The following is a 12625-nucleotide window of genomic DNA, read 5'->3' as shown; positions in this document are numbered from 1 at the left end:
TCATTTCATCACTAAATAAAGAAAATCGTGAACACTTGTGTAAATGCGGAATGAAATGGGATGGAATCCAAAGGGCCATCAGAGAGAATCTCAAGCTCATCTTTGTCCATTTAAATATGGTTGTATTTAACTGAGGCCTACCTTCATTGAGGGTTTCCAAATAGCTAGAGGTGGGGAAATTTCCATTTCGATAAAATTGGGAAATGCGGTCAAGGTGTTCTGAAGTAAGGAAATTGAGTTGCCCATAACTCAACAGCGTGGCACATATTGCACTACGACACCTGAAGCCTGAATGTTTTGGGCCAGGTGATGAGGTGAGATTGCGCTTAGTCGCAGATCTCGACCAGCCAAACTCTACTGAACCTGCATAGATGTAGAACAATGTGGCTCTTTATGGGCACGACTGAAACCTATCAAAATGTCGGACTCCAAGCCTATGAATGATAAGTGCCTGAGAAAACAGTAACTTCAAATTGAGCCATGAAGAACATTACGAGCTTGCTGTCTGGAAATTGATGCATAGTACTAAGCACACCACCTAGAAGGAGGAGCGGATAGGCGGCAATCTCATTTCTTCATCCCAGCAAATGCAACAATTCCATTGTGGTAGACCAGAAACGGCATTGGCAAAGTGGGTTGGCCATGGATGAACACTAACGACGCGCTTCGCAACACGGTGCTGGATCTACAGATGCATCGAAGGTGTCCAAAGCTAGAAAACCGAAGAATAGCATACACGGGAATATTCTCGACCCGAACGATGAGTGCACAGAAATTCAATCACCTTTGTATGAGCAAGAAGTCTTGCAAATCATAGTGACCATAACGGAGACGCCTTTTCCACCATTGATGATAGTCAATAAACAACAGCTTCAAACGGAAACGCAGAAGTTATCACAAATTCAAAGACTCACCTCAATTTGTCGCTTAGCCGTATCTACGAGGCGTAGATAAGACCAAAGTGTTTGCGACTTCTGCCGAGCGCAGAAAGTGGTGAACCTTTCATCTACCTTTCAATAAAATGTAAGCACTCGATTATGGTAAATAGTGAATACGGTCTAAAACACCACCAAAATAGTATCTATAAAAAATCAAGTGTAACATTCTTTGTGTCCGGGGTCCAACCCTCTAATTCCATAAAAAACGTCAGAAACTAGGAAGTCAAACTGTGAGACCGAGCCTACAACGAAGCAGATGTATATGCATATATTCATAATGTATACTATGTACAAGGCGTTGTCACCACAAGGAGACAGGCACGTGCGCAACGAGAAGGCCTGCTCCCCATCACAAAATCGCAGGTAAACAGAAAAGTGGAAAGAGAATTTAAGAGGTTGGCGGGAAAGTGATGTTAGGGAGGGGTGGAAGAGAGCTGTGCAGCGGCACGAAGGAGACTGATGTATGAGAGGTGCCAAGGTCAAGACAGTGGGCTTTGGTATCCTCCGTCTCAGCCTCCCCCCTCCCGTTAGTGACGGTAGAGACAGCAGCCGCCCCTTCTACCGCCACCGCGTCCTCCCCGTACTTGCGTATGAGACGGCGTAGATCCTTGCACTTCTGCGCCATCCTTGCGCGCACCTTCACCGGATTCACGCCAAAGCGCCGGTTGATCTTTGCTTTAAGAAAAGAGCGAGAGAGATCCAATCAGATTTGGTGCTGAGTCCGTCAATCTTTTTTCTTTTAAATCATGTATCACAGGGCAGGATATATATACAATGAACTACATTTACAAGTGTGATTTAAATACAAATGGCAGGTTTAAATTATAACATATCAATACATCAGAATTGTTAAAAACTGTATGATTGCCTTATTTATTGGTTCCAAACCCTTGTTACTTTATTAACACAAGTAGAATGTTCAGGAAATTATAAGCGGTTATTCAAGTTGTTTTCAAGATTTCCCAATGGGAGTGTGAAGGAATTATTGCAAATGTCTTTAAAAATTTCCTAGGGAGACATGCTCCCATGTACTGCACAGCTCAATTTTCTCATTTCGGCTAGTAGACATTGTGACATTTTATCATCAGATGTCAATATTTCATCAGAACAAATGGGTTAATCACTCAAGCTAAATCAGAGGGGATTATATCCTTAGTATACTGTAGGTCAATTATCATCTTTACTGAGTGTTAGCACCAATAACAACCAATGTGAGAACTTTGGTGGTCCCTTTGGGGAGAAAAAGCTATCTCTTGGTGGCGGGTATTTGATTTCATTGCCAGGCACATTTTTCAATCGCTGACGATCTCTTTTAGACATCACATTACCACTCAATAGTTAGAGAGTGCTTTGAAAAACTAATCGGCTAGTGCTTCAAGACCAATAGTATAGCCTCATACCAGCATGAGCTGTAGCTAGTCAATGTAGTAAACATAGTAAACGTATTTTCACTGGGGACTTACTGACAATGTAGTGAACGAGGCGAGTGGGAAGAGGGTCTCTGGCCTCACCGCCTACGGGTGACTGGCGGCCATAAACGGTAGAGTGGGCCATTTGCCACCGCGTGAAGAGGCAAGACATGAGAGCGCAAGTGGCTCGAGTCCAGCCCTTAGACTCAAGGAAGATCTGCCAGAAGCGTTCGCGTCGCTCCGTCATGGAGGAGAGGATCTGCTCCTCAATCTGTTGAATTACCTCCTCGGACAACAAACTCGTCGTCTCGGTGCGAGTCCGCGTGCGCCGAGGTCGAGATACCGCCGAGGTGAGGCAATCCTCCCCCTCCTCCTCGCCATCTTCCTCAAGTGAACTCAAAGGAGGCAGTGGTGTCAGCTTCACCATATCCGATGTATCGATGCCTGGTGGTTAACATGATTTGGCGGAGAAATTATGAGTCGGTAAGATAGTTACTGTAGCTTTTATCATGTTCGTGAGCAATATTAATCCTATTCACCTAGGTAATTCAAAATGCCATTAGTATGAGTTAAAATGAGACAGAGTAGTTCTACTATCAGCCAATAAAATCACCAGTGTAAACAACATTATAGGCTTCGCAATGCCTTAGCAACATCCCGATCTCAAAAGAAAAAACTCGCTTGGGATTCCCTCAAAGGTATATTCGCCAGTCCCCGCACTGTTTAGCCTGCGAACAAGCCATCCAAGCTACTGGTAACTGAGCGATTTCGGATAACTTGAGCGCTGCAGTAGTGACGGTAGTGAGCAAACTCAGTTCAGAAGGTAAATAATACACTCAAGCCTTACAAGGGGAAGGTGTAGGTTGTGTATAGCTGGATCTACCAGGACTTAAGACAGGTGGGCAATCAAAATGATGCCAAATTCCGCCAACCATTCCGAACATCAGTTCTGCACCATAGTTAGTAATAAGGCGAGATTAGATAATGAAAATATGTGTAAAAGAAGCGTTTATAATATCTGCTTGAAAAAAGACCAACTATGACCGTCATTCGAAGACGAAATACTTATTCTCTTTGCAAAAGTTAAGAATAGGCCAAACAACCAGCTTACAACATCTAAAATGGTAACAAAGTAGAAAAGAGGATAAGGTATAAGGCGCAGCCCCACAAAACGACTATAACACATCTCATTAAATGGCTTTACTTTTAGTTAAATGTTACTGTAAAAAATACTATTACCATACAAAATCCGCTCGCTTTAGAATTACATTCAGCTTCCAACGCAATAATGGATGGAGACGGGGGAATCAGATCGCATGAAAAATTATCCAATAGACTACTTTGAACTCAATTTACAAATCACAGCTATTAAGTCCGTTTTAGGGTGTATCCTATTCACGCGAAGCACCATCAATAACTCTAAGAGAAAAACAAACGGAGCAAATGGAAGGAATGCTTCTAGACGACCTCAAGCAGAGGGATAACCATAGAGGGCTTAGGGTAGCCTTGGAAATTAAAAGCCTCTATGGCTTACCTGTATTCTGGGGGACTGTAACTGGCAATTGGGTAGGGACGGGTGATGGGGCTTCGGCTGTTGGTAGAGCTGATGCTGAGTTTGAAGAATAGAGAAATTTAACCGCAAATTAAATAAGTACCAAATAAGCTATCCTCAATAAGTACAGCTTTTAATAACCCATATCCAGCCTCATATCTAACAAATCTTATTTTAGTGGTGACACAACCTCATGAGTAAACTTCTTCTAAGGAGTGGATGGAATCTGGGAGCGCAGCAGAACAACTCACGGAGGAATGTGTTTAAAAATTTTAACACGACGGAGGACTCAGGAGGTAGGGAGGTGGGTGGCGGTGCCAAAGTAGAGGGGAGGGTCAACAATCCAACTGGGGGGATTACAGCGTCGCCACCTTCCGATACCCTTGCGGTGCCCTTTTCCTCATTCTTCACACTCATTTGACAATCATCCACTGCATCCTTGCTCCCTTCTGCGGACATCTGAAGGTGAACTATAGAGGTGTCAGCTTGGCTCTTATGTCGCCTCAATATGCACGGTGTCAGTTAAGTTGACTCACCGCCGATCGAATAGTGCCACGGATGAGCTCCGGTAGTCTGTCCTGCAACATGCAGTTGCGCTGCTCCAAGACCGTCAGCTGAGAGCGCAGTTGACTCAGCTGACCTGACATTTGTCGAATGATCGACACCAAGGATTCCCTTGGCAGGTCCTACAATGTCAATGTTTGATTTGACCCGTGCGTTTAACCTTGCATAGAAAGTTGTCTCGTTTCTCGGGTTTAGGAAGAACCACCGTGATCCAATCACGAATATTTCAGGGACAGTAAATGACTCATCGCCGGCTCGCGTGGTTTTACGATTGCATGCGTGTGTGTGTATGTGATTGGGTGAGTGCGCACGTGTGTTTGCAAGCCTGTCACCCTAACACACGCACACCCATTTCCGAAAGTGTAGGTGCATGTGTATGTGCGTGTGTTTCTCGTAGGAAAAATAAAACATTCAACCATGGGCAAACCTTATATTTAGCATGCAGCTCTGCTTTATGGAACATCTATAACTACCAATAAAAATGAATTATCATGCGTGATGTCAAAGTTAAAAGATTAGACTTAAAAGACGTGGCAGAGGCGAACATTCAAGGTACAATGGTGGTGTGATTTATCCACATGAAGTCATGTGCATTGAAATAAGGTGCAATCCAGAGTTGAATATGCACAGTGACCATGTATATAATTCTTCCACATAGTAGTCTACGGAAGCACGCATTGGACATTCAGATATAAAGAAAAATCTCATAAAAACCTCGGCATTGCGCTACCAACTACACATAGACTAGGGAAAGGACAAGCCTTCCCATGCTATTATAAAGTCGATTTTTAATAGATTTAATGTATGCAATGACACTGACTTAGGTATTTAGAATGGACGGAGTGGAATTGAAAGGCATACATACAAAACGAACGCAGGAAAATGGTTTTAGAGAATTGAAAGCTTCCACAAAAAGCCACTGAAGTAATGTTGATATTTTAAGGCTCAAAAATAAAACTGGTCTTGGTTCGAATAAACATTTAACGAAAGTCTTACAGACAGTTGCAACAATCGTCTAGTAGCACACGAGCGAACACATGGGGTGAATAGAGATGTGATATTAGCTGTGCGCTGGCAGAACCACCACACCCACACACATACGTACATACATACACACACACTGATGTGGATCGATAATGGTGTGTATGTGTATATGCCCGCGCATGTGTTTGCATTCGTGCCGTGCATGTGTGCGTGTGCGTGTGTGTATCGGTTCTAAGGGTGCGAAGACGGCAGGGTGCACAACTGAAAGCAGGTGTGTATGCATGTGCATGTGTGGATGTAGGGAACTGTGGGTAGATGTGATAGTGTGTTTGAATGTGCGTAGGCAGCAAGGAGAGGCCACCAACGCTACAGTGAAGCGCGAAATTTGAGGAAGACGAACGAGCAAACAGAGACCTTTACGATGAACTTTTAAATCTGGAGGCAAACATAAAGCTAATTAAATGAACCATTGATATGACGTTTAAAAATGGCGTGCCTAAAAATTCCTGTTGGAAGTCAGGCAGTTTATAATGAATGAAATCGCGTATAAAGTGATTGACTTAGTCGAAACAGAAAACCACATTTTCACCTCTTAAATCAAGACAAAATGTGATCAATAAAACTTCCACTTCAGCATACTTGAAAGTGAGTCTAAATTCACTGTTAACGAGTCTCAAAAAGTGGAGTAACTAAGTTGATTACAAAAAAGTAATAAAGTAGACCGCGAAGATATGCAGGCATGTAAAGCTTGCCATCGATTAAAATAGACAAATGCAACGGAACTAAAGAAAAAGGTAAAATTCATTAAAACAAAAATTTTAGCAGCTTATCTAAGTAGAAAGCAGGTTCTAACGATTAAGATTATCTCGGTGTCCGCCGCAACAGGAAGAATCCAAAAACGGGTCGTCGAAAAAACACACAAGAATGCACGACGCAGACAATGCTTTTCAAGAACGAGATCAAAAGTGATTACGGAACTGAAAACCAAACCTACCTAAAACAACTGTAAATAGCGAAGTAAATGACCTCATTTTAATATCCAACCAGTGTTTTTAAAGAGGAAAACTACGCTACACTGAAATAAGCAGGACCTAATGTCATCACTCCCAATTACGTAAAAAACAAAAAAAACTAATCAGTTCGGATGACGCGTCATGAAGCTTCGGTGCAAAAACCTATCGATTCCATAATAACATCGATCCTAGACGCGATATAATATGACTATAAGAGCAAGCATGTGAGGACCTCGTGTGTGATATGTGCCGTTAGAAGAAAGGAAGCACATAGGGTACCGCATACCAATAAGAAATCCGACCCCAAAGATTGTTCTCCGCTGGCCGATTGCATCTAATAGTCCGCACAACCAACAACAAGCAAAAGCAATACGCGAAGACACAACTAAATATGCCTCCTGTTAAAACCTTGACGATCCAAGGTGAATTAAACAATACGTCTCAAAAATATTTTTGCTTGCAGCCAAAGTCACTATAATAAGTGCTGTAATTATCTTTATATAAGGATAGATTGCTTCATATGTCATTTGAAGGCACAGATGTTGTGATGTTACATTAGTGACCTGATGATGATTCATTATAAAGAGAAAATTTTAGCAAATAGTGGTCACTTTGCACGAAAAAAATATTACATATTTTGATGAAATGCTTCGGTGAATAATTGCGTACTTATCCTTTTGCAGTATGCTGGTTCAGGTTCACTTAATGCCGCGGTTATTTGAACAATTTTAAGTGATGTTGAGAGTGCATTTGATATTAAGTTCGGACATCCTGCTGAGTTCTAACACCTTGATATGGCATATTGTATTTATGTTAATATTTGCTGTAGTAATATCTCTTAGTATTTTATGTAGATGCGAAAATCGTGTTCACTATTTAAACTGGCACAAGTATTCGACAAGCCAATAAACGGGTGATATACCTTGTAACATAATTTTTAAGCACCCATATGCAGTTTATTTAATTACTTTACCTCATACTTGGCTTTCGAGCAAAACTAATGACGGTATTGCTTTTGTGTTAATATTAGGCAAATTCTATTTTGCATAATCTAAAAACCCTCTCACCCGATTCCTACACTTTGCATTATCATTTACTCTTTTGCCACATATTTTAGAAATTAATGTATCGTAAAAGCAAGGGCCGTTTTTCCAATAATGCTGTCCCCAAAAATGAAGATGTGGGTTACGAAAGTGAATTTAAGGTTCGCTTTACTGTATGTTAATAGAGAATTAAGGCTTACTTGGAAACACTTTCTGATGTCAAGCAAGAAAAAGTAAACGATATTATTAGAACAGCTGCAACGTATGGGTCCGCTACTTCTGTTGGTGCCTCATTCCTCAAAACGAACGCTCGTGTATCGACCTCCAAGTGAGTTCAACCTCGAAAGAAGTCTGTCTTGTTAATAAATATGCCAATTTTTTTTGCACCTGGAGTTTATTAACTAAGAATTCAAATTTTTTATTCTGTAAGGTTTTATAAGTTGTTGATTAAGTGTGAGTGAATGTAGCACAAGAACCAAGGAAGTGATTCACAACAACTTCGCTGATACCCTAATCATAATTCAAGTTTTCATATTTCCACTGTAGAGATTCAAAGATCGTAAAACCCCCTAATTTAAATATCGGTAAGTTGTGAATTCTTACTAAAAAATTCTGGTCCCCAAATATTTTTGCCTCAAAATAATAATCTGTTGTTTCCTATTTGGCAATGAATGCCCTTACACATGGTCAATCAATTAAAATGAGTGCATTTGTTTCTTTTAAGTTTGTTTGATGTGTTTTTGCTTTGTATGTATTAGAACCACACGCTTACTTTAACACTTAAAAATTTTTATATAAATCGCAAAATTCCTCCGACTAAATACTATGGTAACCTTATAGATTTAGGGGATGAATTATCTGAGATTGAAACCTTAAGAACAAAAAAATCCCCCGACATTCAATCCGCTGATCAAAGATCTCCTTCAACTTACCGTCTTTCCTCAACTCCAAAGTCTGTAAGTTTTTAACCAATTTTTAATCTTTGCAGTTAAGAATTTTGCATCCACCTATTTAACATATTTTGTAAAATCTTAGTGCTTTTCTTCGTAAAATAACGGGAAGTACTCTCAAAATTTAAGATTGTGTTCTTTTTTTCGCAACTTCATGTGTTATCAGCAAAGCTAATGCTAGAAAAATGTTTTAGCTTTGTGCAATTCAAAGTGGCGTTTTTGATGACATAAATGAGGATCAGAAAGTTGCAGACCCAATCTCTTCCGCAACAGAAGCGAAGTCCTTAGCCCTTCGACCAATGCCACGACGACGGGTTGAAAAAAGATCATCTTCCTTCAAACCATCAGTTTTCAAAGGCCAGTCTTCCTATGATTATTGTCTTAAATCGAATAATTTCCGGCGATTCATCTAGAAGTTTTCTTGCTACAGGCTTTGTATAACTTGCATTTGCTAGGTAATGCAAATATATAGTTACTTAACCATCGTTTTTTCACCTTAGGTGGAAATTCCAAAGCCCCAGTGGTATACAACTTTGAAGAAATAATGTCCATTCAAGGGGACGGTTGGTACTACTTTTCGACACATAGATATGAGTTAACAAGTAGTACTAATTTGTCATCCTCAATCCCTATGTAAACTCAAGTGTATATCACCGATTTTTAGCCAATGAAGGTCAAATACTGAGAATATTTGCATTTATATTTCACAACTAATAAGATTAAACACTTCAAGTTTAATAAAATTCTGACCATCTTACTGGTTATGCATGGCACCTGATAGCAAGAACGTTTCATCTTTTCACTATTAGATCAGTCACAGAGTTCCTCCCCATCACTGTCCCGTTCAAACAGCTCTTTGGATAGTGCTGAACACCCACATGTACCCTTCACACATGCAAAAGATAGTGGAAGCGCCTCCCCAGGCAATGAAAGGACTACTGAAAACGTAGGCGAATACTCCGATGACTTTGAATCGTCAAGTGACGAAGAGGCCGATAAAAGGTTGACAAGACTGCCTAGTGCTTCCGAAAGTGAGCACAAAGCAGTGCGTAGGAGTGTCAGGTCAGGCGCATCTTCTAGCAAATTTGTCAATTCAAGATATGGTAGGCTTTCAACTTTCCGAAATGACATTTTAATTGTTACTTGTGGATAAGTACACAAATTGCTAAGTTTTAGTGATCTGGTGTTTGTGTGCGTGAATTTGGATCCCGTGGAGCACTATCTTAACTAGAGTAGTTAATAGACAAGACTTCGATACAGATGCCATTATTTGCCACCGAGCACGAGCAGGCAAGGTAGTACGAGGAGCGCACATCCAATCGCCATCCGACTGGTGGAGAATGTTGGAGGCACGAAGTGGTTCCCGTCTCACTTACTTGTAGTATTTGATTAAACTTGATCCCACAGACAGAATTGGTGCGCGTAAAGTACGTGCATAGAAATGCATCCTGAAACCAGCCAGCCAGGAGGGACTAAGAGAGGGGGTTAGCCACAGAAGTGGAAACTCCTAGAAAATGTAAGTAGAAACGTTCACTGAGTATATGCAGTCGAAAATAGGGGTCACTGGCACATCTGCATTGTATTTTTTTCTCTTACAATTGAGTGACTTGTCTTCTAAAAACTTGTGTCGTCAACTATCAGTTGCCCCATTGTTCTGCCAATTTAAAATGGTTGATTGTGGAATAAAATTTACATTTAACGACGAGGACATTTAATGTAGCGCCCGAAGTCTTTCCTGAAGTCGGAAGAAGTCATGACTCCAGGACAGAAAATGTATTGCCGATGTAGAGAAGGGTAGAGGGGCTACTGCCATGACCCGGGGAACCGTGCTGCTGGACGAAAGTACAATTGTGGAGCTTTAAGTGCCTGTGTCTGTTCCTTCTTGCCACTTTCATCCCACTTCCGTCATGCCCATTCATATCTATTTGGGTTCTATCCAGTCAGTAGCGATTTGGAGGAGGTATCACGTATTCACCACAATAACATCTCCGCATAGGGACCGTAGATCGCTTCGTAATGAAGTTTTCAAGATGTTTTACGGGTAGGGCCATTTTATTTGTTAATAACATTCCTGCAGAGTACGAGGCCGAGGCAGGTGCGTAAAGTAGACGCTATTTTCAACCCTTCTGGTAGGGATCGTCACAGATTCTCCTATCCCCATTATAAGCCCTTCTTCCGCCATGTTAAGGTTTGGCGTTCAGAAACGGAAATCAGGGTATTTGTTCTTTATGGTTGGCTTTGCTTTCCACCGTCACCAATGTAGCGCTCCCAGTCTTACCTGAAGTGAAAAGAAGTCACAACTCTAGGGCAGAAAGTGGATTGACGAAGTTTAGAAGGGCTGAGGGCTACTGGCATGGCCCAGGGGCCATGCCACCGAGTGGAAGTGCTCGCGTAATTGGAACCCGATGGTTAAACATGGAATTCAAGTACCACAGTTCTGCACAGTCTTAATCTCACCAAAAAATATCCGAGCTGTCTTTTAGAGGCAGTGTAAGAGGTACGACAGCAGAAAAGAGTGTTTCAGGACCCAAACACTTTTGTGAATTACATCATATTCTCCGAAAGTCAATCAGAGTTTTGTAATTTTTTAGTTCAATCTACCCCAATGCCTCAGTACAGTAGCCCTGCTTTCGTCAAAGGGTATGCAAAGAAATCTAAAAAGCGTGCGGAGATAATAAAGAACACCGGCGAATCAAAATTCCATACATTCCAGTGAGTATCCATTACAGCTTAACGGTAACTGACCACTTAGGTCAGGTTTATTCGTTGATATGACAACCAGTCTAAAACATTTGGGGTAATTATCAATCAACAAGCCGAAAATATTTTTTTGCATTTTCCCCTACTCGCACTCGACAAACCTCAGCGTCTGTATTTTGACTTGAGCGGAAAAAGCTGCCCAACATTGTCCGAAAATTGGAGGATTTTGGACGATATCTAATCGTCAGTCGCTCTTACTAAGCAGGAAGATCCTAGTAGCATATAAGACGATGGAAAAACATTTCATTTAGTACTCATTTCAATTTGCTGTCAAGTCCCGTCATTTCTGATCGAGTAAACCAAAAGTATTTAAAGTCGTCGCAAATCACAGGGGTCTTGAAGTAAGACTTTGTAGGCATACAGAAGGGCTGGAAGACCAGTGGCTTTATTCAACACTACCTCAACTTTGACCATCATGCTGCCATTTTATGCTTCAGGAAAGCAAGGGAGAACGAAGGAAGAGGGAGCTCTCGTAATGTTGGTATAATGACAGATGTTGAGCCTCGACAATCCCCTTCACGCACAGGCGACTGCGACCAGAAGGCGTTCGTTGCCGCAGTTACTGCCGCTGTTGAACACATAATTGCCAAACGTCCTGGTCCTCGCCCCATTCTACCCTATCCGCTTGACACGAAAAGCGTCATTAAGAGTATGTCAATGGGTCGGTTTTGTTATGCATCCAGTGCATATGGGAAATATAACTTCATTTTCCCTTATGGAAAGTAATCTTTTATCCCTTCTCTTCCTTAAAAAACTAGCACTGGAAATACCTCAATCCCATAAGTTTTTCCATCGTCCATAACCTCCAAATCCAGAGTTCGATTGTTGTCCAATTCCTCCAATCTCGTACCCCAGTTCCGTATTCAAATAGTAATATTTTCGATGTGGGAACTCTAAGTTTCATCTGAAACCTAATGAGGCATATTTCAAAGCCCCTTTTCGCATCTCAGTTGTATTTCTAACTCTGTGACTGTCCATCTCATCGCATTTGAGTTTTATTTTTTTTTCCTAGAATGGAAAACGCATACCAAATTGCCTATGCTGAGACTGTTGATGTAACCCCCGTCCCGTATTTTAGCTCTAACCTCCCACAGTCCTTGTCTCGTGGCTCTGGACAATGTGTTGCAAGAACAACTGCAGATTACGAGGACCTTCCTCTCCACCCAGCGTGCCATGCACGACGCCTTGAAGGCGGCGCTATCGAGGTGTTTGGCGCCTGTCCTCGAGCCAACTGATTTGCGTTTGAAGTATGTGAGCTTGGAGCACTAAACTTCATCCCCAACTCAGTCTGGCAGTTCAATTTTCTTTTTCCAATGCGGTGGACTCATAGGTAGGCATCCCTAACGTGACACATATTTGTGACAGAAAGTCGTGGATAAGTGTTGTGAACAGGTTACAGCACCTTACTAGAG

The 12625-nt window shown here is 41.5% G+C and overlaps 2 protein-coding genes across 2 annotated transcripts; one reads left to right on the top strand and one right to left on the bottom strand. All coding sequences in view use genetic code 11, as the record gives it.

The window, feature by feature from the left end:
• Positions 1–1326: 1326 nt before the first annotated feature.
• Positions 1327–6794, bottom strand: EGR_08467 (hypothetical protein; the record flags this gene model as incomplete). Its single annotated transcript, XM_024497716.1, has 6 exons — positions 1327–1613; positions 2402–2791; positions 3882–3956; positions 4151–4358; positions 4436–4585; positions 6747–6794. 6 exons carry the CDS (start codon positions 6792–6794, stop codon positions 1327–1329), a joined length of 1158 nt encoding a protein of 385 aa, XP_024347857.1.
• Positions 6795–7583: 789 nt separating this feature from the next.
• EGR_08466 (hypothetical protein) lies at positions 7584–12482 on the top strand (the record flags this gene model as incomplete). Its single annotated transcript, XM_024497715.1, has 8 exons — positions 7584–7664; positions 7689–7831; positions 8050–8087; positions 8954–9016; positions 9263–9484; positions 11045–11165; positions 11651–11862; positions 12292–12482. The coding sequence occupies 8 exons, from the start codon at positions 7584–7586 to the stop codon at positions 12480–12482; spliced, it is 1071 nt and encodes a 356-aa protein (XP_024347856.1).
• Between the last annotated feature and the right edge of the window lie 143 nt (positions 12483–12625).

This window comes from Echinococcus granulosus (genome assembly GCF_000524195.1).
Source record: "Echinococcus granulosus chromosome Unknown EG_S00107, whole genome shotgun sequence".
Lineage (NCBI taxonomy): Eukaryota > Metazoa > Platyhelminthes > Cestoda > Cyclophyllidea > Taeniidae > Echinococcus > Echinococcus granulosus.
This window is presented reverse-complemented; position numbering and strand designations above follow the sequence as displayed.